Source organism: Hyla sarda, chromosome 9 (genome assembly GCF_029499605.1).
Source record: "Hyla sarda isolate aHylSar1 chromosome 9, aHylSar1.hap1, whole genome shotgun sequence".
In the NCBI taxonomy this organism is placed as follows: domain Eukaryota; kingdom Metazoa; phylum Chordata; class Amphibia; order Anura; family Hylidae; genus Hyla; species Hyla sarda.
The window spans coordinates 19,895,968-19,923,610 of record NC_079197.1 but is presented as its reverse complement, the minus strand read 5'-3'; the positions used below and the strand labels follow the sequence as shown (position 1 = coordinate 19,923,610).

The window sequence follows — 27,643 nt, the reverse complement described above, 5'->3', positions numbered from 1 at the left end:
GGAACCGCCCAGTTTAGAAGCAAATCCCCATAGCAAACCTCTTCTACTCTGTGCAGTTCCCGAGACAAGCAGAGGTGTCAGCAGAGAGCGCTGCTGCCAGACAGAAAACAAACAGCAACTCAACTTCAGCAGCTGATAATTATTGAAAGGATTAAGATTAAGTAATTTACAAATCTGTTTAACTTTCTGGAGCCAGTTGAGATAAAAAAATAAATAAAAAAGTTCACTGGTTAGATCAGTGTTTCCCAACCAGCATGCCTCCAGCTGTTGCAAAACTACAACTCCCAGCATGCCCGGACAGCCAACGGCTGTCCGGGCATGCTGGGAGTTGTAGTTTTGAGACAGCTGGAGGCACGCTGGTTGGGAAACACTGTGTTAGATGAATACATTCGCATCAGTATGCAATGCGGTATGTGTGACTGCGGTCTATGGGGGGCTTCTAGGCATAGTCCCATAAAGGTGAACAGGTTGGCATTTTGTCGCCCACTGCTGCTCTTACCGACAAGCCAAAAGTCCGACCCCCCCCCACCCCCACCCCCCTGACATTCTATTAGCCCCCGCTTTTTTGCACAGTTTAACCTTTCCATGATTTCATTAGCCGTTCAGCGGACTCCCAGGAGGGCATTGCCCAATTTTAGTACCAGCTGTTTGCCTCTTCATATTCATGTATGAGAGAGCGCGCTCCAAAAAGAAATTAAAGATTGGATTTCGCCCACTGCGGGCAAATACCAGAAAGATTTCAATGACTTTTTCCTCTTTATTTCGGGAAGTTACTAAGCCTGAACGCTCGCGCTCCTGACTCTCTCCCTTCCCCCGACAATGGTGCGGACGTCTACAGCGTAAACACTTCAAGGACCCTTGGGAGGGTTTAGTTAGGATACAAGGGTATTGGGGGAGATTTATCAAAACTTGTCCAGAGGAAAAGTTGCCCATAGCAACCAATCAGATCGCTGCTTTCATTTTCCAGAGGCCTTTTTCAAAATGAAAGAAGCGATCTGATTGGTTGCTATGGGCAACTCGGTAACTTTTCTTCTAGAGAGGCTTTGAAAAATCTCCCCCAATAGTTTTTTAGTGTCGTCTGAATAAAATTGGTGTTATGTGCGCACAATTTTGACACTCTTTCGGCACTATAGGGCAGCATTATGTGGGCAATACGGGGGAGATTCATCAAGACTAGAGATGGGCGAACTTACAGTAAATTCGATTCGTCACGAACTTCTCGGCTCGGCAGTTGATGACTTTTCCTGCATAAATTAGTTCAGCTTTCAGGTGATCCGGTGGGCGAGAAAAGGTGGATACAGTCCTAGGAAAGAGTCTCCTAGGACTGTATCCACCTTTTCCAGCCCACCGGAGCACCGGAAAGCTGAACTAATTTATGCAGGAAAAGTCATCAACTGCCGAGCCGAGAAGTTTGTGAAGAATCGAATTTACTGTAAGTTCGCTCATCTCTAATCAAGACTTGTGCTGGGGAAATGTGAACCAGTTGTCCATAGCAACCAATCAGATCGCTTCTTTCATTTTTCACAGGTCTTTGGACTGGATGACTGCACAGGTTTTGATAAATCTCCCCCCATATGGTTATCTTTTTATGATAAGACACAATTGTATAGATACAAAATGGAATTGTGTGTGTGTGTGTTGTTAGGTTCAGTGTTTCCCAAGCAGGTTGCCTCCAGCTGTTGCAAGACTACAACTCCGAAGGCTGTCCGGGCATGCTGTGTGTTGTAGTTTTGCAACAGCTGGAGGCATCCTAGTTGGGAAACGGTGCACTATAGCATCGCAATACAATGCTACGTGACAGACAAACACTAGTCCTGTGTGTCCCAACCAGGGTGCCTCCAGCTGTTGCAAAACGACATACACTCTTGTGCGGATGGCTAGCACCATTGTTTAAAAAGCAGCCGCATATGCCAGTAGTAACAATAAGTGAATGTCCACAGCTAACGGCTTATTATTACAGAACTACTCAGTACTCTATCGGACTCACACAGTGACCTTACTGTTTTTTTAATGAGCACATAACACTATTTGTTTGTTTCAATATTAGATTATTTTAAGGCACCCCTAAAAGTTGTTGTTTATAAGTAACAGGTGTGGGCAAAATAAAAATCACACCTGAAAGCAGATAAAAAGGAGAGAAGTTCACTTAGTCTTTGCATTGTGTGTCTGTTTGTGTCTGACTAAGCACGGACTACAGAAAGATGAGAAGAGAACTGTCTGAGGACTTGAGAATCAAAATTGTGGAAAAATATCAACAATTTCAAGGTTACAAGTCCATCTCCAGAGATCTAGATTTGCCTTTGTCCACAGTGCACAACATTATCAAGAAGTTTGCAACCCATGGCGGTGTAGATAATCTCCCTGGGCGTGGACGGAAGTGAAAAATTGATGAAGGGTGTCAACACAGGATAGTCCGGATGGTGGATAAGCAGCCCCAAACAAGTTCCAAAGATATTCAAGCTGTCCTGGAGGTTCAGGAAGCATCAGTGTCAGCGCGAACTATACGTCGACATTTAAATGAAATGAAACGCTGTGGCAGGTGACCCAGGAGGACCCCACTATGGAGGAGACCCAGGAGGACCCCACTATGGAGGAGACCCAGGAGGACCCCACCATGGAGGAGACCCAGGAGGACCCCACTGCTGACACAGAGACATAAAAAAGCAAGACTACATTTTGCCAAAATGAACATGAGTAACCAAAATCCTTCTGGGAAAACGTCTTGTGGACAGATGAGGCCAAGATAGACCTTTTTGGTAAAACACATCATTCGACTGTTTACCGAAAACGGAATGAGGCCTACAAAGAAAAGAACACAGTACCCACAATGAAATATGGTGGAGGCCAATGATGTTTTGGGGTTGTTTCGTTGACTCTAAGCTAACATCTGGCCGTAGCATTCTTTGATGCCCCCAAAAAAGCCATGTGACAAGTATGGTGTTTTCTGGGATTTTTTTTTCTAAGCTACAGCAGTGTTTGTGCGTTAGCCTTAAATTGCTAAAATCGCTATACTTATCCATTCAATCACTATGTTGTTGCTGTGTTTGGTTATATCAGTGTTTCCCAACCAGGGTGCCCCCAGCTGTTGAAAAACTACAACTCCCAGCATGCCCGGACAGCCGTTGGCTGTCCGGGCATACTGGGAGTTGTAGTTTTGTAACAGCTGGAGGCACCCTGGTTGGGAAACACTGTGTTATATTGTCCTGGCTTCAATGCAGAGATGAAGTTAAGTTTTCTATTCATCCGTCTAAAAATATATTCTTTTTTGTGGTGAGGATACTTCATTTTATAGAGCGGTAAAAGTGGCGCCTTGACACTTGGCATCACCCATAGGCGGCAATGTGACGTACTGGACTGTTAGCAACAAAAGAAAGAGAGAAGGTTTTTGGTTTTCTTCCACCAATTGCCGACCTTTGTAGCTTTCATTGTCCTCAATACTATCCCAGACTGTTTATATTCAAGAGAGCTGGTCCGGCGGACGCGGTGTCCTCTTGGCGTGGGCAGCTTGTGGTTGGAGGTGGCAAGGCTTGTGTTATCACTGGTAATGGCTGCCGTTCCCACTCACCCTGAAAGATAAGATACAACATAAAAACGTGTAGCCCTAAATACCCGGGGTCCATGTCCGATGTCTCCATGGTGAACACTAGGACTCGACTTGGAACACAGAGCTCTCTGCTGACATCATGGCCACAGTGCTCTCTACTGACATCTCTGTCCATTTTAAGAACTGTCCAGAGTAGGAGAAAATCCCCATAGAAAACATATGCTGCTCTGGACAGTTCCTAAAATGGACAGAGATGTCAGCAGAGAGCACTGTACTTGTGATGTCAGCAGAGAGCTCTGTGTTCCAAAAAGAAAATAATTTTCTCTGTAGTATTCAGCAGCTAATAAGTACTGGAAGGATTAAGATTTTTTTAATAGAAGTAATTTACAAATCTGTTTCTGGCACTTTCTGGCACCAGTTGATTTAAAAAAAAAAAAAAGTTTTCCCCCGGTACCCCTTTAACCCTTCCAGTACTTATCAGCTGTTATATACTACAGAGAAATTTGTGAAGTTCCTTTCTGCCTGAGCACAGTGCTCTCTGCTGACACCTCTGTCCATGTCAGGAACTGTTCTGTGTTTTCTATGGGGATATGCTTCTAATCTGCACAGTTCCTGACACGGACAGAGGTGTCAGCAGAGAGCACTGTTGTCAGACTGAAAGAACTTTACAATTTTCTCTGTAGTATACAGCAGCTGATAAGTACTGGAAGGGTTAAGATTTTTAATAGAAGTCCTTTACAAATCTGTTTAACTTTCTGGCTCCGGTTGATTTGAAAACATTTGTTTTCCACTTGTCTCCACTGGAGTTCCCCTTTAAGCTTTTGTGCCTATTCAGACCTTACAGCATACCTAGTGTGTAGGTAACCACTAACCCTTTGTACCAATTTTGCAACCACCAAAATTCCTGTGCTAATGTATGAGAAGTTTTCTGTTTTGATGAATCTGATCTGCACTTGTCTTCTTTTAAATGGAAACCCTGCAGACCCCATACCCCAGCTGCATTGTAAGGGTATGTTCACACGGCGAAATGTCCCCCCAGAAAATTCCAGCTAGGACTGCCAGAAAATGTGCCATCTCTACAGACAGCAATGCATTTCTGAGCAGAGTCCGGAGATTGGACTTTCCACGGCAGATGTTTCTACTTCTGAAATCCTGCCACGGTGCTGCAGAAACCCAGTGAAAACAATGCAGCCCCGCTGCCACAGAATTTCCCAGTGGGATTCTTGCTCCGGTTTCCCTTTGGAAGTTCTGCAGTGTGAATATAGCCTTAGGGTACGTTCACACGTGCAGATTTTTTAGCGGGTTTTCCGCTGCGTATTTGAAAGTGGGCGGGCTCTTCACAGCTGTCTGCAGCAGATTTTCTGCGGCGCAATGTACACTGCGGAAAATCCGCCACAAGTCCCATTGAAGTCAGTAGGGACTGTGGCGGATTTTCCGCAGTGTAAATTCCGTTGTGGAAAATCTGCTGCGGACAGCCGTGAAGAGTCCGCCCCACTTTCAAATACGCAGCGGAAAACCCGCTAAAAAATCCGCGCGTGTGAACGTACCCTTAGGGCTGGTTGACAGGAGCGGATCTTTGTATGGATTTTCCGCAGCTGATTTGCTGCTTTTTATTTTCAGCAAAAAATAAGCAGCTGAAAATCTGTATCAAAATCCGCACTAAGGGTACGTTCACATGGGCGGATTTATTTGCGGGTTTCCCGCTGCGTATTTGAAAGGGGGCAGGCTCTTCCTGGCTGTCCGCAGCAGATTTTTCGCGGTGGAATTTACGCTGCGGAAAATCCGCCGCCCGTGTGAACGTACCCTAAAACACACAGCAAAATCTGCTCGTGTTAACAAGTCCTTTAGGGCAGTGGTCTTAAACCTGCAGACCTCCAGATGTTGCAAAACTACAACTCCAAGCATGCCCGGACAGCCAACGGCTGGGAGTTGCAGTTTTGCAACATCTGGAAGTCCGCAGGTTGAAGACCACTGCTTTAGGGTATGTTCACACGTGCATATTTTCTGCTGCAGATTTTCTGTTACAAAAATACGCATGTACCCTAAGGCTATGTTCAATGGGATTCTGCTACACTGCGCCGGAAACCTCCGGCGTGGAAATTCAAATTCCGATGTCCGCAGACAGAATAGACGTGTATTTTCTTTCTGCAGAGTCCGTACGGAAATGCATTGATGTCTATGAGGTGGTATATTCCTGAGCGGTCCTAGTTCTGGCATGTCCTGTCAGGTGAAAGTCCGCATGAAAACATTTCTTGCGGACATTTTTCTGTGTGAACATAGAAATTGGTCAAAGTGAGAATGTGATTAAAATATCACTAGACCTAGGTGATAAAACGGAGTCTCATAATGAGGGGCGCTGTTTGACTTTTGCTGTGGTGCCCCCTATCTTCCATGTACGTCACTTCTCGTCCCCCGTCTATAATGCATTGAAGATCATTCACCCAGTTTAATCCCAGCAGATTTCCGAAGCAATTTTTCAATAGACCTTTTTTCCTTCTTCTTTCTGCTCCGTACAGCATGAAATCTGTCATTCAATTTCCTACAAACACCTTCCCACAGAGCGGAGAGAAAAAAAACCCTGAGATATAAAATACCTTTTCTATTCTACAGCAAGTAAAAAAAGAAGCGAGAGCGCTGAGAGATTCTGCCTCCTCCTCAGAGCGAGCGATGGCGGGGCGGGCTCGTGTTTATTCCATCTCACTGGCAGCGTGGGTGAGCGGCACATTAGTAGTGTTTATCCAAAAAATATTACTTGTTCCTTCCCCGCGGGAAAACATTTCACCCAGTTCGGAGTGAAAACAAAGCGCGATATTCGCAGGCGAACGGAGAAAAGTGCGGTATAAGATTGTGCCGTGTACGGATTAGGGAATTATAGGTTTCTGTGTCTCGCGGTCTATAAAACCAGGGGTTTGGAGAGCCTGATCCGGCTATACCTCTATATATAATTTGTATTCTTCAGAGCTCTATAAGGAGTGCGTGGGCTGCGAGGCACGGTTACTGTGGTGGCCCAGTACAGGAGTTCCACCCCCTGTACCCTTGCTGCCCTGTCAGGCAGACTCCATTCCGTGACCCCTGGGCCTCCCCTTTTACCCCCGTGTCTTATGTATGATCTTAAGTGCCTATGTTATGTAGTGTATATACATATATTGTTAGATGCCTTTAAATAATGTTGTAACCAAGGAAGGTGTCAATGACCATGTGACCTACAGGGTGACCTATAGGACCCCTTCAGAGTCTCCCCATATAAGCCCTGGGTGGAGCTTCCTCTCTCTCTTTAGTGCTGAGTTGCAGTGAGGTCAAGCCTTAGAGTGTGTCTGGTGTCCTAAGGAGGCCTAAGTCTACCACGAATCCACAAGTCCACTACCCCACAGGTGAAAGTCAAAACCTGGTAAGATACAAACGGGGTGAAGTCAGTCATAGTCGGTCATAGTCAAGTCAGTCCAAGTCCATCTGTCTCAAGTCAGCGTGGCTCTGCATTAAAGGGGGTACTCTGGCGCTAAGACCTCTTATTCCTTATCCAAAGGATAGGGGATAAGATGCCTGATCGTGGGGGTCCTGCCGCTGGGGACCCCCATGATCTTCCACACCTCACCCCGTTAGAATCAGTCCCTGAAGTGTGTTCACTTTGGGTCTGATATCTGGTGATCATGGGGATGGAGCATAGTGACATCACGCCCTCGTGTCACGTTACACTCCGCCACCTCAATGCAAGCCTATGGGAGGGGGCGTGACAGCTTGCATTGAGGGGGCGGAGCGTGACGTCACACGGGGCGGAGCCGTAACGTCACTATGCTACGTCCTCCTGGTCGAGATGGACTCAGCCTGAGGACCTCCAGCGGTTCCGGAAGCCGCTAATGGTGGCTGCTGCATGGTAGATCCCGTGGGTCCCCAGCAGCGGGACCCCGGCGATCAGACATATTATCCCCTATCCTTTGGATAGGGGATAAGATGTCTAGGGGCGGAGTACCCCTTTAAGTCATCTATAAAGTGGTCTCTGAAGTCACTGGTCACCTCCTTGGTCCCAGCCAAGCCGTATATACTGTTACATCTGTCTAACTCTGACGCCAAGTTACGGAACAACGGCATTATTAGTAGCCCCGTGCCTAGCCCAGGATCCAGCGGTATACCTTCGGGTGGTGTAGAGCTAAAACTACGCCCTGGTGTCATGAACACAAGGGGTAAATGTCATCTGCCTCTAGGGTAACTCCATCAGCCCTCATCACACCCTGACAACATTACATTAACTAAAGAGGATCAGTGCAGGGAAAAGAAGAACTTCAATGAAAAATCCAGGGTCTCGGCCCCCTACCCTTGGTGAGGCTGTATTGTATGTGAGAAATTCGGCTGTAAATATAGGGGGGCAGAGGATGTAGTAAATGCATCCCTATGACTTCAGGGAGGGCTTGAAGACAGTGTTTCCCAATCAGTGTGCCTCCAGCTGTTACAAAATTACAACTCCCAGCTTTCTGGGAGTTGTAGTTTTGCAACAGCTGGAGGCACACTGGTTGGGAAACACTGATTTAAAAGTAGGTTCTCCTAAACGGAAATTGAGAGACGTGTGTATGGTCCTGTGTGAAGTAATACAGGCCAGGAGTGGGCCCCTGTGAAGTGTCACCTAGTTTGTACTAGGTACTGACCAGGAGCTGGTTGTAGAAATGCCGAGACCAATTGGGCGCTGGAGGGATCCAAAAGCTGTTTTCAAATCAACTGGTGCCAGAAAGTTATACAGGTTTGTAAATTACTTCTATATATAAATCTTAATCCTCCCAGTACTTATCAGCTGCTGTATGCTCCAGAGGAAGTTGTGTAGTTCCTACCAGTCTGACCACAGTGCTCTCTGCTGACACCTCTGTCCATGTCAGGAACTGTCCAGAGCAGGAGCAAATCCCCATAGCAAACCTCTCCTCTGCGCAGTTCATGACCTGGACAGAGGTGTCAGCAGAATTGTTCTCTGGTGTTCCATTTATTTCTACGTGACTGCCGAAAAGACCTGAATACAGCACTCTGGCATCATCTGGTCTCCCATAGAAATGAATGGAGCACATGCCGTCTACCGGCAGATGACACACGCTCCTTACTGCGAGAGCCGGGGTCCAGTCTCTGAGATCACAGGGAGTCCCAGCGCCCGGAACCCCCGCGATCAGCTACTTATCCCCTATCCTGTGGATAGGAGATAAGTTCATTTTCGCTGGAGTTCTCCTTTAAATCAAGTGATAACAGGATAGCCCTAATCTTAAAGGGGTACTCCACTGGAAAACTTTTTTTTTTTTTTTAAATCCAACTGGTGCCGGAAAGTTAAACAGATTTGTAAATAATTTCTATTAACAAATTCTTAACCCTTCCAGTATTTATCAGACCCTGTATGCTCCAGAGGAAGTTCTTTTCTTTTTGAATTCCCTTTGTCTGACCACAGTGCTCTCTGCTGACACCTCTGTCCATATTAGGAACTGTCCAGAGTAGGAGCAAATCCCCATAGCAAACCTCTCCTGCTCTGGACAGTTCCTGACATGGACAGAGGTGTCAACAGAGAGCACTGTGGTCAGACAGAAAGGAAATTCAAAAAGAAAAGATCTTCCTGTAGATCATACAGCAGGTGATAAGTACTGGAAGGATTAAGATTTTTTTTTTTAGCAGAGTGGTCTCCAAACTGTGGCCCTCCAGATGGTGCAAAATTACGACTTGCAGCATGTCCGGACTGTCAGGTGCACAAGGGCCCTTAGGGTCAAAGTGGGCTTGATCTCTTCTTGATCCCCTCCTCGATTTGACAAGAGCGGAGAATGTTTATCTAGTCCAGACTAGTCCTAGACTTCTGACCTAGAACATCGCGCATGCTCCTTGTGCCAGGTAGAAAGTGTAATACTCACCGGGAACCTCACAGCGGAGGACTTGTTACAATGCATGGAGATGGGGGAATAGCTATATAAGGAATCCAGGACTTCGCTGGTGAAGGAATTCCATGGGACTTCGTTGAACTGCTCGGTGACAGCTGACTGTGGACATGTGCAGACCTCATCACCGCTGAATCTATGGAAGGAACAGCTGTTAAATGGACGATCCCAATCTCCATCGGGTAGGGTACTATGTTTACGTTACAACAATAGGGCAGTGTTCTGTAGACAGCCCATGGTAAGCCACATGTCCGTGTCAAAAGAGGAGCCGCTCACATGAAAGAGCAAGTGGTGAATGCTTAAAAGTGGGGTTGTTCCCATACGGGAGCAGCTGTATAAGGTCACTCTTTTTTGGCAAAAAAAGGAAGAGAAATAACTACAGTGTACAAGTGAATTAAAGGAGTAGTCCAGTGGTGACTCAGTGGTGAGCAACTTATCCCCTATCCTAAGGATAGGGGATAAGTTGCAGATCGCGGGGGGTCCGACCGCTGGGGCCCCCTGCGATCTCCTGTACGGAGCCCCGACAGCCCGCGGGAAGGGGGCGTGTCGACCTCCGCACGAGGCGGCGGCCGACACGCCCCCTCAATACAACTCTATGGCAGACCCGAAGCGCTGCCTTCGGCAATCTCCGGCTCTGCCATAGAGATGTATTGAGGGGGCATGTCGGCCGCCGCTTTGTGCGGGGGTCGACACCCGCTATCTGGCCGGAGAGCCGGGGCCCCGTACAGAGAGATCGCAGGGGGCCCCAGCGGTTGGACCCCCCGCGATCTCAAACTTATCCCCTATCCTTAGGATAGGGGATAAGTTTTTCACCACTGGACTACCCCTTTAATGGTAGATTACAGCAATGGCTACACTGGCTGGGGGATCTCTATCTTAGAATTGGGACAAGGGTGTTACTCCTGCACGGTACCCCATTTAATAGACTATAACTTGGTGTATAAAGCTATGTAAAATCTACAGTATTCTCTAAGATCAGGGCTAGTGGTGCTCTCTTGCATAGTAACAAGTCAGGGCCGGCGCTACCCATAAGGCAGCTTAGGTAGCTGCCTTAGGGCACTGAGACCGGGGGAAGGGGGGAATTTGGTGTGGAACAATCCCAATCTCCAGTCACTGGCAGGGGGATTTAGATATTTTTATATATATATACACATTTATTTATATTCATTAATTTCAGGGGGCACAATATACACACACACATAGGGGGAGATTTATCAAAATCTTTCTACAGGAAAAGTTGCTGAGTTGCCCATAGCAACCAATCAGATCGCTTCTTTCATTTCTCAGAGGTCTTTTCAAAAATGAAAGAAGTGATCTGATTGGTTGCTATGGGCAACTCAGCAACTTTTCCTCTGGACAGGTTTTGATAAATCTTCCCCATACTGTATATATATGTGGTAACCACAAAATGCACCTTCACCTGTGTAGACAAGAATCCTTGCACCGACCCTGCGAGTGATGCACACCCCAAAGTTTTTAGCCATGACTGGGGTTCCTGCTGCTAGCACACAACCCCTTTCATATTCAGCCCTGTCCTACCTAATATTACCCCATGAGCAGATAGGCCGCTCCTCCATTAGATCAGCACGCTCCTCTCCTGCTGCCATCACCAATCCTGTGATTTGATTGGCTGTCCAGTTTTCTGTCCCCACCCCTGCGGATCTTTTATACTCACCTGTTCACAAGGTTAAAGTACTTTTTCAAATATCCCAGGTCCACGTGGCTCTTGCACAGTTCCAGCTCGGTGCGGGGGTAATAATGTATGTAGTTCACACACATCTCATCAGTAATACTGAACCCGCCCTACAAAAAGCAACGCAAGAATAAAAAATAAAAAAAGTAAGAGGCCTCTAAGGGGTCATACCACCTTGCCCCACCACGCTGTTACCCCAATGTTATAGTGTCGTCTGTATATTTTAGTCACCGTTCGACACAATGTTTGACACTATTTCGGCACTATGGGGGAGATTCATCAAGACCTTTGCTGAGGAAAAGTTGCTGAGTTGCCCATAGCAACCAATCAGATCGCTTCTTTCATTTTTGAAAAGTCCTCTGAAAAATGAAAGATGCGATCTGATTGGTTCACTCAGCAACTTTTCCCCTACATGGTTATCTTTTTTTTATGATAAGACACAATATGGCTGTTTTTGGAATTGTATGTGTGTGTTGTAAGGTCAGTGTTTCCCAACCAGGGCGCCTCCAGCTGTTTCAAAACTACAACTCCCAGCATGGCCGGACAGCCTTCGGCTGTCCGGCCATGCTGGGAGTTGTAGTTTTGCAACAGCTGGAGGTGCCCTGGTTGGGAAACACTGTGTTGATTCAGCCTTAAAATGATTGATCCTCTTTAAAGGGGGTTATCCAGGAAAAAAACTTTTTTTTATGTATGAACTGGCTCCAGAAAGTTAAACAGATTTCTACATTACTGCTATTAAAAAATCTTAATCCTTTCAGCACTTATGAGCTTCTGAAGTTAAGGTTGTTCTTTTCTGTCTAAGTGCTCTCTGATGACACCTGTCTCGGGAAACACCCAGTTTAGAAGAGGTTTGCTATGGGGATTTGCTTCTAAACTGGGCGGTTCCCGAGACAGGTGTCATCAGAGAGCACTTAGACAGAAAAGAACAACCTTAACTTCAGAAGCTCATAAGTACTGAAAGGCTTAAGATTTTTTAATAGAAGTCATTTACAAATCTGTTTAACTTTCTGGAGCCAGTTCATATATAAAAAAAAAAAGTTTTTTCCTGGATAACCCCTTTAAGCCTAAAATAAGCCAAGAATAGAAAAAGAAACAACATAAAAGATGGGAATTACGGAGCTACCGTCCGCAGTAAAGAATCGCTGAGTGAAGGAACCGTAGAGAAGATAGCCGCCAGATAAGCTTATGTAATCCAGACTTACTCCAACATAAGTTCTTCCCAAAGCACCTGGGGAGATCTACAAGAAATGTTTTAAGACACATGAATTACGTGAGTTCTTACCACGGTTACTTTGCTTCTATCTTCCGTGTTGTAAGAGCATCTTGTTACCAGCAAATCCCCCTGCGAGTCCAAATACAGAACACGTTTAGTTACTACTGCTTTATGTGACCTGTGTGGTAAATAAAAGGTTAACTCAAGAACAGACATATTGGGTGACTATAGTGGGTGTCTATGAATATCCTGTGGTACCTCTATGGGCTCTTTAATGGTAGCTAACTGGGCTAAGGCATAACATACATACTAACAGAGGTAGACTAGAACATAAAGATAACATAACAGAGGTAGACTAGAACATAAAGATAACATAATAGAGGTAGACTAGAACATAAAGATAACAACATAATAGAGGTAGACTAGAACATAAAGATAACATAACATAATAGAGGTAGACTAGAACATAAAGATCACATAATAGAGGTAGACTAGAACATAAAGATAACATAATAGAGGTAGACTAGAACATAAAGATAACATAATAGAGGTAGACTAGAACATAAAGATAACATAATAGAGGTAGACTAGAACATAAAGATAACATAATAGAGGTAGACTAGAACATAAAGATAACATAATAGAGGTAGACTAGAACATAAAGATAACATAATAGAGGTAGACTAGAACATAAAGATAACATAACAGAGGTAGATTAGAACATAAAGATAACATAACATAATAGAGGTAGACTAGAACATAAAGATAGCATAACATAATAGAGGTAGACTAGAACATAAAGATAACATAATAGAGGTAGACTAGAACATAAAGATAACATAACATAATAGAGGTAGACTAGAACATAAAGATAACATAATAGAGGTAGCCTAGAACATAAAGATAACATAATAGAGGTAGACTAGAACATAAAGATAACATAATAGAGGTAGACTAGAACATAAAGATAACATAAGAGGTAGATTAGAACATAAAGATAACATAACATAATAGAGGTAGACTAGAACATAAAGATAGCATAACATAATAGAGGTAGACTAGAACATAAAGATAACATAATAGAGGTAGACTAGAACATAAAGATAACATAACATAATAGAGGTAGACTAGAACATAAAGATAACATAATAGAGGTAGCCTAGAACATAAAGATAACATAACATAATAGAGATAGACTAGAACATAAAGATAACATAATAGAGGTAGACTAGAACATAAAGATAACATAATAGAGGTAGACTAGAACATAAAGATAACATAACATAATAGAGGTAGACTAGAACATAAAGATAACATAACATAATAGAGGTAGACTAGAACATAACATAACATAATAGAGGTAGACGAGAACATAAAGATAACATAACATAATAGAGGTAGACGAGAACATAAAGATAACATAACATAACAGAGACAGACTAGAACATAAAGATAACATAACAGAGACAGACTAGAACATAAAGATAACATAATAGAGGTAGACTAGAACATAAAGATAACATAATAGAGGTAGACTAGAACATAAAGATAACATAACATAATAGAGATAGACTAGAACATAAAGATCACATAACAGAGGTAGACTAGAACATATAGATAACATAATAGAAGTAGACTAGAACATAAAGATAACATAATAGAGGTAGACTAGAACATAAAGATAACATAACATAATAGAGGTAGCCTAGAACATAAAGATAACATAACATAATAGAGGTAGACTAGAACATAAAGATAACGTAATAGAGGTAGACTAGAACATAAAGATAACATAACAGAGGTAGACTAGAACATAAAGATAACATAACATAATAGAGGTAGACTAGAACACAAAGATAACATAATAGAGGTAGACTAGAACATAAAGATAACATAATAGAGGTAGACTAGAACACAAAGATAACATAATAGAGGTAGACTAGAACATAAAGATAACGTAATAGAGGTAGACTAGAACATAAAGATAACATAACATAATAGAGGTGGACTAGAACATAAAGATAACATAACAGGTAGACTAGAACATAAAGATAACATAACATAATAGAGGTAGACTAGAACATAAAGATAACATAATAGAGGTAGACTAGGAGATAAAGATAACATAACATAATAGAGGTAGACTAGAACATAAAGATAACGTAATAGAGGTAGACTAGAACATAAAGATAACATAACATAATAGAGGTAGACTAGAACATAAAGATAACAACATAATAGAGGTAGCCTAGAACATAAAGATAACATAATAGAGGTAGACTAGAACATAAAGATAACAACATAATAGAGGTAGACTAGAACACAAAGATAACATAATAGAGGTAGACTAGAACATAAAGATAACATAATAGAGGTAGACTAGAACATAAAGATAACATAATAGAGGTAGACTAGAACATAAAGATAACATAATAGAGGTAGACTAGAACATAAAGATAACATAACAGAGGTAGACTAGAACATAAAGATAACAACATAATAGAGGTAGACTAGAACATAAAGATAACATAACATAATAGAGGTAGCCTACAACATAAAGATAACATAATAGAGGTAGACTAGAACATAAAGATAATAACATACAAGAGCAAGACATCCAATTCTTTAAAGGGGCAAGAAACGTTTGTTCCCACCAGTGTTTCTCAGTTTTCTGCCAAACTTTATAAAAAGTCATGTATAGTCAATTCATACTGTATGTTTGACCATTAAAGCCAACAGTAAACTTTACTATAGTCCAGTGTTCCCCAACCAGTGTAACTTCAGTTGTTGCAAAACTACAACTCCCAGCAGGCCCGGACAGCCAAAGGCTGTCCGGGCCTTCTGGGAGTTGTAGTTTCGCAACAGCTGGAGGCACACTGACTGGGAAATACTGGTCTACAGAATGCATTTGGACCTTGCATAGAGCAGGACACCATCATATCTAGGGCATCTATATCCATAACTACTCTTTACATTGTACAATAGCTGTAGTAGAGTGTTTCTGTAAATTCTATAGACCCAGTAGATCCAAGCAGCTGATTCACACCCCCCCCCCCCATATTAACCCTCTGCAGTCTGTGCTCTTCTTTTGCTGTATACGTAGCGCGCTCAGTGTTTACATTGCGGTGACCTTGATGTCTCAGTACAGTACACGGAGGCCATTACCATGTAGATGCTGAAGTGCATTGTCTGCATAAGTGGTATTGACTTCTGGAGAAGCCGGGGACAATCAGATTAATACATTAATAATTCAAAAAAATAACTCCCCCGATCCATCCAGACAGCTGGAATCAGGAGAGGAAAGAACCTGGGAGAGACAGCATCACATAGAGGGGCTATAAGCAATGGCACTGGGGCTTAGTTAAAGGGGTACTCCGGTGGAAAACTTTTTTTTTTAAATCAACTGGTGCCAGAAAGTTAAACAGATTTGTAAATTACTTCTATTAGTAAATCTTAATCCTTCCAGTACTTATTAGCTGCTGAATACTACAGAGGAAATTCTTTTCTTTTTGGATTTCTCTTATGTCACTACCACAGTGCTCTCTGCTGACCTCTGCTGTCCATTTTAGGAACTGTCCAGAGCAGCATATGTTTGCTATGGGGATTTTCTCCTGCTCTGGACAGTTCCTAAAATGGACAACAGAGGTCAGCAGAGAGCACTGTGGTAGTGACATAAGAGAAATCCAAAAAGAAAATCATTTCCTCTGTAGTATACAGCCCCTAAAAAGTACTGGAAGGGTAAAGATTTTTTAATAGAAGTAATTTACAAATCTGTTTAACTTTCTGGCACCAGTTGATTTAATAAAAAAAAGTTTTCCATGAGAGTACCCCTTTAAATAAGCCATTAGAGCCATTTAAATTAGAGCTGGCCATACACATATGATAAGCGTTGTCCAAACCTCCACTTTTTCATTGACCATCTAAGGTAGGGCTTTCCAAACTGGGTGCCACGGCACATTAGTGTGCCAGCGGCGATCACAAGGTATGTCGCAGGACCGTTCCACGGCAGCAAAAGCCACCGCTGGTCACCATTCAAAGGGTACTCCGGTGGAAAACATTTATTTAAATTTTTTTTAATCGACTGGTGCCAGAAAGTTGAACAGATTTGTAAATCACTTCTATTAAAAAATCTTTACCCATCCAGTACTTTTTAGCGACTGTATGCTGCAGAGGAAATTCTTTTCTTTTTGAATTTCTTTTTTGTCTTGTCCACAGTGCTCTCTGCTGACACCTCTGTCCATGTCAGGAACTGTCCAGAGCAGGAGAAAATCCCCATAGCAAACCTATGCTGCTCTGAACAGTTCCTGATACGGACAGAGGTGTCAGCAGAGAGCACTGTGGACAAGACAAAAAAGAAATTCAAAAAGAAAAGAATTTCCTCTGTTGCATACAGCTGCAAAAAAGTACTAGAAGGTTAAAGATTTTTTGATAGAAGTCATTTACAAATCTGTTTAACTTTCTGGCACTAGTTGATTAAAAAAAAAAAATGTTTTCCATCGGAGTACCCCTTTAAGTAGCCATGGCCCGTGTTGCTAATCTTGACCAGGCAGCACTGGCTGCCGGGAAAGATGAGTGATGCCCCTGATGTTGGGCAGAGGAGCGGATCGGGAGGATGTCACTCGCCAGTGCCGCGCATGAGGACGTCGGTCGAACAGCCAACATGTACCTGAGTCTGCTGGACCGAGGTCAGGTGAGAATGAACTAGCACAGGGGGGAGGGGACAAAGGGCACAGGGGTGAATCAAGGGAACAATGAAGTCGCACATGGGGTGAAAAATGGGGATGGTAATGAAGTGGCACAGGCGATCAAAGAAGGTGAATAAAGTAACATAGCTAGGGATCAAGGGGGAGAATGAAGCGATGTGGGGTGATCAGAGGGGGAATGAAGTGATGCGGGGTGATCAGAGGGGGAATGAAGCGATGTGGGGTGATCAGAGGGGGAATTAAGTGATGCGGGGTGATCAGAGGGGGAATGAAGTGATGCGGGGTGATGTGGGGTGATCAGAGGGGGAATGAAGTGATGCGGGGTGATCAGAGGGGGAATGAAGTGATGCGGGGTGATCAGAGGGGGAATGAAGTGATGCGGGCTGATCAGAGGGGGAATGAAGTGATGCGGGGTGATCAGAGGGGGAATGAAGTGATGCGGGGTGATCAGAGGGGGAATGAAGTGATGCGGGGTGATCAGAGGGGGAATGAAGTGATGCGGGGTGATCAGAGGGGGAATGAAGTGATGCGGGGTGATCAGAGGGGGAATGAAGTGATGCGGGGTGATCAGAGGGGGAATGAAGCGATGCGGGGTGATCAGAGGGGGAATGAAGTGATGCGGGGTGATCAGAGGGGGAATGAAGCGATGCGGGGTGATCGGGGGGGGGGATGAAGTGATGCGGGGTGATCGGGGGGGGAATGAAGTGATCGGGGGGGGAATGAAGTGATGCGGGGTGATCAGAGGGGGAATGAAGTGATGCGGGGTGATCAGATGGGGAATGAAGTGATGCGGGGTGATCAGAGGGGGAATGAAGCGATGCGGGGTGATCGGGGGGGGAATGAAGTGATGCGGGGTGATCAGAGGGGGAATGAAGTGATGCGGGGTGATCAGAGGGGGAATGAAGCGATGCGGGGTGATCGGGGGGGAATGAAGTGATGCGGGGTGATCAGAGGGGGAATGAAGTGATGCGGGGTGATCAGAGGGGGAATGAAGTGATGCGGGGTGATCAGAGGGGGAATGAAGTGATGGGGGGTGATCAGAGGGGGAATGAAGTGATGCGGGTGATCAGAGGGGGAATGAAGTGATGGGGGGTGATCAGAGGGGGAATGAAGTGATGCGGGTGATCAGAGGGGGAATGAAGTGATGCGGGGTGATCAGAGGGGGAATGAAGTGATGGGGGGTGATCAGAGGGGGAATGAAGTGATGCGGGGTGATCAGAGGGGGAATGAAGTGATGGGGATGATCAGAGGGGGAATGAAGTGATGGAGATGATCAGAGGGGGAATGAAGTGATGCGGGGTGATCAGAGGGGGAATGAAGTGATGGGGATGATCAGAGGGGGAATGAAGTGATGCGGGGTGATCAGAGGGGGAATGAAGTGATGCGGGGTGATCAGAGGGGGAATGAAGTGATGCGGGGTGATCAGAGGGGGAATGAAGTGATGTGGGGTGATCGGGGGGGGGGGGGGAATGAAGTGATGCGGGGTGATCAGAGGGGGAATGAAGTGATGCGGGGTGATCAGAGGGGGAATGAAGTGATGCGGGGTGATCAGAGGGGGAATGAAGTGATGAGGGGTGATCAGAGGGGGAATGAAGTGATGCGGGGTGATCAGAGGGGGAATGAAGTGATGTGGGGTGATCGGGGGGGGGGAATGAAGTGATGCGGGGTGATCAGAGGGGGAATGAAGTGATGCGGGGTGATCAGAGGGGGAATGAAGTGATGCGGGGTGATGCGGGGTGATCAGAGGGGTAGATTCCGCAGTGTGATCGCACCCTTACAGTAGTGTATTTCACTCACCGGTATAACGTGGACAGGTTTATTCAGCATCCTGATCTCCTGTGGGCAGAAACACAAGACACGTATCAACCTGATCACCTGATCCTGAAAACTGGGTTATTCCATAACATTATGGGGGAGACCTATCAAATCTTGTGTAGAGGAAAAGTGGTGCATTTGCCTATAACAACCAATCAAATAGCTTCTTTCGGTTTAAAAAGAGGCCTCTGCAAAATGAAAGAAGTGATCAGATTGCTATGGTTGCTATGGGCAACTGCACCAATTTTCCTCTATACAGGTTTTGCTAAATCTCCCCCTATATCAGTGTTTTCCAAACAGCGTACCTCCAGTTGTTGCAAAACTACATCTCCCAGCATGCCCGGACAGCCAACGGCTGTCCGGGCATGCTGGGAGTTGTAGTTTTGCAACAGCTGAAGGCACCCTGGTTGGAAAACACTGCCATAGGTGGTAGGAACCTGGATTCCTCTGAAGGCCTTGCTGCCCTTCTGTCTGGCAAGGGGTGTAAACAGGGGTTAAAGACGTCCTCCAGCATTTAACCATTTTGACCCCACCTTTATGTACACCCCGGTTTCATAGACTTACCTGAAAGTGTGGGCTGAAATGTTTATCCTGATTTACAATGGCGATTTCCTTCCCATCCCGCACCCTCACGGTAGTCACCGACCGCCCTGTTAAATGTGTGTGGAGCTGAGAGGCAAATATGTGAATCCCCTCTGCAGGGAGAGCCTGGAACACAGAGCACAGGGGTGTGTTATATACAGGAGATACTTCATATTGTGCAAAATACTACTATATCACAATACTACAGTCTAAGTGGGTTTTATTGGCATCGGGTAGTGTTTGAACCCAGGGCTGGTGCATAACTCCGTCCTTTGACACGCCCCACCTTATTACTGGGGTGACACACTGTAACAACCCCCCTCCTCATGTAATCTCCTTACTACTGGGGTGACACACTGTAACAAACCTCCTCCCCATGTAATCTCCTTACTACTGGGGTGACACACTGTAACAAACCTCCTCCTCATGTAATCTCCTTACTACTGGGGTGACACACTGTAACAAACCTCCTCCCCATGTAATCTCCTTACTACTGGTGTGACACACTGTAACAAACCTCCTCCTCATGTAATCTCCTTACTACTGGGGTGACACACTGTAACAAACCTCCTCCTCATGTAATCTCCTTACTACTGGGGTGACACACTGTAACAAACCTCCTCCTCGTGTAATCTCCTTACTACTGGGGTGACACACTGTAACAAATCTCCTACTCGTGTAATCACCTTACTACTGGGGTGACACACTGTAACAAACCTCCTCCTCATGTAATCTCCTTACTACTGGGGTGACACACTGTAACAAACCTCCTCCTCATGTAATTACCTAACTACTGGGGTGACACACTGTAACAAACCTCCTCATCATGCAATCTCCTTACTACTGGGGTAACACACTGTAACAAACCTCCTCCTCATGTAATTACCTTACTACTGGGGTGACACACTGTAACAAACCTCCTCATGTAATCTCCTTACTACTGGTGTGACACACTGTAACAAACCTCCTCCTCATGTAATCTCCTTACTACTGGGGTGACACACTGTAACAAACCTCCTCCTCATGTAATCTCCTTACTACTGGGGTGACACACTGTAACAAACCTCCTCCTCGTGTAATCTCCTTACTACTGGGGTGACACACTGTAACAAATCTCCTCCTCGTGTAATCACCTTACTACTGGGGTGACACACTGTAACAAACCTCCTCCTCATGTAATCTCCTTACTACTGGGGTGACACACTGTAACAAACCTCCTCCTCATGTAATTACCTAACTACTGGGGTGACACACTGTAACAAACCTCCTCATCATGCAATCTCCTTACTACTGGGGTAACACACTGTAACAAACCTCCTCCTCATGTAATTACCTTACTACTGGGGTGACACACTGTAACAAACCTCCTCATGTAATCTCCTTACTACTGGTGTGACACACTGTAACAAACCTCCTCCTCATGTAATTACCTTACTACTGGGGTGACACACTGTAACAAACCTCCTCCCCATGTAATCTCCTTACTACTGGTGTGACACACTGTAACAAACCTCCTCCTCATGTAATCTCCTTACTACTGGGGTGACACACTGTAACAAACCTCCTCCTCATGTAATCTCCTTACTACTGGGGTGACACACTGTAACAAACCTCCTCCTCGTGTAATCTCCTTACTACTGGGGTGACACACTGTAACAAATCTCCTACTCGTGTAATCACCTTACTACTGGGGTGACACACTGTAACAAACCTCCTCCTCATGTAATCTCCTTACTACTGGGGTGACACACTGTAACAAACCTCCTCCTCATGTAATTACCTAACTACTGGGGTGACACACTGTAACAAACCTCCTCATCATGCAATCTCCTTACTACTGGGGTAACACACTGTAACAAACCTCCTCCTCATGTAATTACCTTACTACTGGGGTGACACACTGTAACAAACCTCCTCATGTAATCTCCTTACTACTGGTGTGACACACTGTAACAAACCTCCTCCTCATGTAATCTCCTTACTACTGGGGTGACACACTGTAACAAACCTCCTCCTCATGTAATCTCCTTACTACTGGGGTGACACACTGTAACAAACCTCCTCCTCGTGTAATCTCCTTACTACTGGGGTGACACACTGTAACAAATCTCCTCCTCGTGTAATCACCTTACTACTGGGGTGACACACTGTAACAAACCTCCTCCTCATGTAATCTCCTTACTACTGGGGTGACACACTGTAACAAACCTCCTCCTCATGTAATTACCTAACTACTGGGGTGACACACTGTAACAAACCTCCTCATCATGCAATCTCCTTACTACTGGGGTAACACACTGTAACAAACCTCCTCCTCATGTAATTACCTTACTACTGGGGTGACACACTGTAACAAACCTCCTCATGTAATCTCCTTACTACTGGTGTGACACACTGTAACAAACCTCCTCCTCATGTAATTACCTTACTACTGGGGTGACACACTGTAACAAACCTCCTCCTCATGTAATTACCTTACTACTGGGGTGACACACTGTAACAAACCTCCTCCTCATGTAATCTCCTTACTACTGGGGTGACACACTGTAACAAACCCCCTCTTCATGTAATCTCCTTACTACTGGGGTAACACACTGTAACAAACCTTCTCATGTAATCTCCTTACTACTGGGGTGACACACTGTAACAAACCTCCTCCTCAATTACCTTACTACTGGGGTGACACATTGTAACAAACCTCCTCCTCATGTAATCTCCTTACTACTGGGGTGACACACTGTAACAAACCTCCTCCTCATGTAATCTCCTTACTACTGGGGTGACACACTGTAACAAACCTCCTCCTCCTCATGTAATTACCTTACTACTGGGGTGACACACTGTAACAAACCTCCTCCTCATGTAATCTCCTTACTACTGGGGTGACACAGTAGACTGGGGAAGGGGGGTGCGACAGTGGTGCTGGCTGGGAGGGTGCTTTGAATGCTGACTACTTACTTTCTTGCAGTGGGCAGAGCGGCGCCCCCATCAAGAGGGAACCCTGGATGTGCAAGAGTTAAAGGGGTACTCCCATGGAAAACTTTTTTTTAAATCAACTGGTGCCAGAAAGTTAAACAGATTTGTAAATCACTTCTATTAAAAATCTTAATCCTTCCAGTACTTTTTAGGGGCTGTGTACTAAAGAGAAATCCAAAAAAAGAAATGCATTTCCTCTGATGTTGAAGACCACTGATCTATTGCATTAGATTCAGTAATGTTTTTTTTTTGTTTTTTGTTGTTTCCATGTTATCCATGTGTCCGGAGGTATCGTTCCTGCACTCCACACTACGGGGTCAACTTACTTGACAAAAGATTGGTTGAGTCCACAAGGGAACATGAGGTTAGATACATCACATGCCACGTGGTGTCACTGAAGGACTACTACTCCCAGCAAGCCTGCACTGTAATTGTCCCTGTAGCTGTGTCCTTCATTATGAGGTTAATCCAGAAAAAAAAAAAAAAAAACTTGAAACGTGTGTATTCTCCGCGCTCCTCAATAATTTATACATCCCATCTCCATGTAAATGTCTCTTCTGCATGAGAGGACAAGACGGAACGCGGAAGGCGATGAAAGATATGCAATCTCTCTTTCCAAAAAATAACTGTGAAATGAGGGGTCAGTCTCCGGTTCAGTGCATGACACACAGAACTAAAAGTCACAGGATGCCTTTACTCTCCGTGTCTGGCCCAGGAGAAGCTGTCTCCAACCTCGGACCGTGTATAGGCTAACGGTGCCCTGGCGTCACATAGGCATCAGTGACGATACAACTACAATGCCCAGAATGCTTGAAGTTTATTATGATAATTTAGAATTTTAATTTACCGTATTTATCGGGGTATACCACGCACCGGCCTATAACACGCACCCTCATTTTACCAAGGATATTTGGGTAAAAAAAGTTTTTTAACCAAATATCCATGATAAAATGAGGGTGCGTGTGTGCGCGTGTATACCCCGATATACCCCCAGGAAAGGCAGGGGTAGAGAGGCCGTCGCTGCCCGCTTCTCTCCCCCTGCCTTTCCTGGGGTCTAGAGCGCTGCTGTCGGCCATTTTCACCCCCTGGTTATCGGCGCCGCTGCCCGTTCTGTCCCCCTGACTATCGGTGCCGGCGCCGATAGCCAGGGGGAGAGAAGCGGCGCCGACAGCCAGGGGGAGACGCCGCTGCCCCGTTGCCTCCCCCCATCCCCGGTGGCATAATTACCTGAGTCGGGTCCGTGCTGCTCCGCTGCTCCAGGCCTCCGTCGTGCGTCCCCAGCGTCGTTGCTATGCACGGCGCGGCGCTCTGACGTCATGCGCCGCGCCGTTCAGCGCATAGCAACGACGGAGGCCTGGAGCAGCGGAGCAGCACGGACCCGACTCAGGTAATTATGCCACCGGGGATGGGGGGAGGCAACGGGGCAGCGGTGCCGGCAATGGGTGCCGCTGCCCCTTCTCTCCCCCTGGCTGTCGGCGCCGCTTCTCTCCCCCTGGCTATCGGCGCCGGCACCGATAGTCAGGGGGACAGAACGGGCAGCGGCGCCGATAACCAGGGGGTGAAAAGGGCCGACAGCAGCGCTCTAGACCCCAGGAAAGGCAGGGGGAGAGAAGCGGGCAGCGCAGCCTCTCTCCCCCTGCCTTTCCTGGGGGTGTATCAGCGTATAACACGCACACAGACTTTAGGCTAAAAATTTTAGCCTAAAAAGTGCGTGTTATACGCCGATAAATACGGTATATTAAATTGATCTATCCCAGCACCGCGAGGGCTGTCCTGGGGGCTGCGGATCTCGTCGGGCATGCCTGCTGCACAGGTGTTGGGCCCACTAAGAGACTGTTTACTGTATTTCAAATGTTCAAGTGTGATAGCCACAGGGTGTTAGTAAGAATACCTGATCACTTTGTGACGCCAGGGCACAGTTATCCTATAAATAAAGGTTGGAGACAGCTTCTCCTGGGCCAGACACATGGAGTTAAAGGGGTACTCCGGTGGAAAACTTTATTTATTTTATTTTTTTAAATCAACTGGTGCCAGAAAGTTTAAACAGATTTGTAAATTACTTCTATTAAAAATTATTAACCCTTCCAGTACTTATTAGCTGCCGAATACTACAGAGGAAATTATTTTCTTTTGGAACACAGAGCTCTCTGCTGACACCTCTGTGCATTTTAAGAACTGTCCAGAGTAGAAGAAAAGCCCCATAGCAAACCTATGCTGCTCTGGACAGTTCCTAAAATGGACAGAGATGTCAGCAGAGAGCACTGTGCTCATGATGTCAGCAGAGAGCACTGTGTTCCAAAAAGAAAATAATTTCCTCTGTAGTATTCAGCAGCTAATAAGTACTGGAAGGATTAAGCTGTTGCTCAGGAGCCACACTAGGTTGAACTGACTAACTTCTCCCCCACTACATTATACAGGGGAGACTTTAGGGGTTCCCATTGGCAGGCAGGGTGACATGGGTTTCACTGCTCTTAATTAAAGATACAGTAACAATGAAAAACATATATACATATAACAATAGTACAATTAATTTAGGAAAATATATTATCTGACATTATAATGTGAACATAATTGATTTAACAGTACATCCCTTGAGTGGGCCCAACACTGTACACCACCAAGCTGCCCGAGACAGTCCAAAGCCACAGGACAGCTATGGGTACTGGGACACCACACAAGCACTTTATCATACGTTTTATCATGTTTCCCATATGCACTGTAAAGTATGTTATTTATGTGTGTTATACCTTTAAGAGCAGGAGAGCAGTGTAAGCCATGTGACTCTGCCTTCCCAATGGGGACCCCTAAATTGTCAGCTATATAGTGTACTGGGGGAGGAGTTGCCCCCAGTTCTAGTTCATTCCAAGTTGGAGTGTGATCAGGGCTGAGCACAAGTGTGTAAAGATGGGAAGTGGTGTGTGGAGAAATCCTGAAGGCCCAAGAACTAAACTCTTCTCAATCCAATCCTCCAATCCAGCCATTCTACAAGTGATCCCCCGTACAGAGGAAAGTCAAGCCCTGGCGGAGAAAGTAATAGGACCTTGTCAGAACCCTATCCGGCCTGGAGAATCTTCAGTCTCATATCAAGTTAGTATTAATTAAGTGGCTGAAAAGCACCATAAGTCCCAGGAAGGCAACAAGTGTCCCAAAGGGTTACGCTGCATACTCTCTACTCTGCTCCAGACTGTCTGTGGGTGATAACATCTGCACCTGCTCAGTAAAGACAGTTATCTGTAACCTGACGTCGGTGTGTTTCTTTACTCCCCATGTCTGGCCCAGGAGAAGTCTCCAACCTCGGAACGTGTATAGGCTAACGGTGCCCTGGCGTCACAAAGTGGTCAGGTATTCCTTACACCACTGTGTCACCACATATCTATCTCATATACTGTCTATCTATCTATCTCATATCTATCTCATATATATCTATCTCATATATATCAATCTCATATCTATATATCTATCATATATATATATATATATATATATTTATCTCAGATAGATATATATGAGATAGATAAATAGATATGATATATATATATATATATATCTCATATCTATCTATCTATCTCTCATATCTATCTATCTCATATCTATCTATCTCATATCTATCTATCTATCTCATATCTATCTCATATCTATCTATCTCATATCTATCTATCTATCTATCTATCTATCTCATATCTATCTATCTATCTCATATCTATCTATCTCATATCTATCTATCTATCTCATATCTATCTATCCTCTTATGAACATATTATCAGGTCTGGATTCTCTATTTGCAGTTCCATAATAATAATGAATTATCGGGTCAGCGCCTGATGTGAGATGCTTTGTACGCGCCAATAGTTGTGGAAGGGCATACTCTTTTATTTTTAGCCTTACAGCTGGGCTTATTTGCCCCCCTGCAGGCCACAGCGTCCATGAATCCAACCCCTGAGCAAGAAAACATTGTACTTAGCAAATTGTAGCCAGAATAATGCCGGCCGGCTGGTGGTCCCCAGGTGTCAGAATGGCAGGACATTAGTGACAACTCAGTGACACTCAAAAACCTCTGTGCCCCGGCTCCACGCACACGATACCACTTCATGGTTCATCACATGTAAATAATTCATAGAAACTTCTACTTTACCTTGAAAGAATGTGTCAAGTAAAAATATGGATGTAGAACAGTGTTTCCCAACCAATGTGCCTCCAGTTGTTGTAGAACTACAACTTCCAGCATGTCCGGACAGTCAACTGGCATGCTAGCAGTTCTGTTAACACATTTCGGGGGCCATCCTGCCCTTATTTTCAATAATTAAATTAAAAGGGTAAGGATATAGGGGGTTTGGGGTGCTTGAGGTATTGTCTTTTCCTGTAAATAGTAATACTTTAATATGGTTTATCAGGTTATTTAAAGGGTACCTCTCATGAAATAAACTTTTGATATATTTTAGATTAATGAATGTTGAATAACTTTCCAATAGCATGTTAATGAAAAATATGCTTCTTTCTATTGTATTTTTCCCGATCAGTCCTGTCAGGAAGCATTTCTGACTCATGCTGGAGTCCTAAACACTCAGAGCTGCCAGCCTGCTTTGTTCACAGCCAAACAGGCTGTGAACAAAGCAGGCTGACAGCTCTGAGTGTTCTCCTTTGTGAACAAAGCAGACTGGCAGCTCGTAGTGTTTAGGACTCCAGCATGAGTCTGAAATGCTTGCTGCCAGGACTGGTAGGGAGACCCCTAGTGGTCATTTCTTCAAAGTGGACAATTAAATAGAAAGAAGCATATTTTTTAATAACATGCAATTGTGAAGTTATTCTGCATACATTAATCTATAATATATCAAAAGTTTTTTTGATGAGAGGTACCCTTTAATGATTTGTGATTCTGTGTATATATTTACAAAATTTAAAGAGGTTCCCAAATCACTGTACCGAGGGCCTATACAAACCTCTTTCTGCATGTTATAGGTTACATTAAAGGGGTACTCCCGAGGAAAACTTTTTTTTTTTTTTTTTAAATCAACTGGTGCCAGAAAGTTAAACAGATTTGTAATTACTTCTATAAAAAAATCTTAATCTTTCCAGTACTTTTTAGGGTCTGAATACTACAGAGGAAATTATTTTCTTTTTGGAACACAGAGCTCTCTGCTGACATCATGACCACAGTGCTCTCTGCTGACATCTCTGTTCATTTTAGGAACTGTCCAGAGTAGGTAAAAATCCCCATAGCAAACATATGCT

The 27,643-nt window shown here is 44.6% G+C and overlaps 1 protein-coding gene across 3 annotated transcripts in view; it reads right to left on the bottom strand.

The window, feature by feature from the left end:
* Positions 1-3,164: 3,164 nt before the first annotated feature.
* The window catches only part of DBH (dopamine beta-hydroxylase), a 72,476-nt gene continuing 47,997 nt past the window's right edge, over positions 3,165-27,643 (bottom strand). For all 3 annotated transcript variants that reach the window (XM_056538869.1, XM_056538870.1, XM_056538868.1), the window contains 6 exons: positions 19,421-19,564; positions 18,839-18,877; positions 12,408-12,467; positions 11,108-11,235; positions 9,409-9,568; positions 3,165-3,566 (listed from right to left, as the gene is read on the bottom strand). In XM_056538869.1, coding sequence (XP_056394844.1) covers positions 3,438-3,566; positions 9,409-9,568; positions 11,108-11,235; positions 12,408-12,467; positions 18,839-18,877; positions 19,421-19,564 — 660 coding nt within the window. In that variant the 3' untranslated portion in view covers positions 3,165-3,437. The remainder of the gene's footprint in view (positions 3,567-9,408; positions 9,569-11,107; positions 11,236-12,407; positions 12,468-18,838; positions 18,878-19,420; positions 19,565-27,643) is intronic.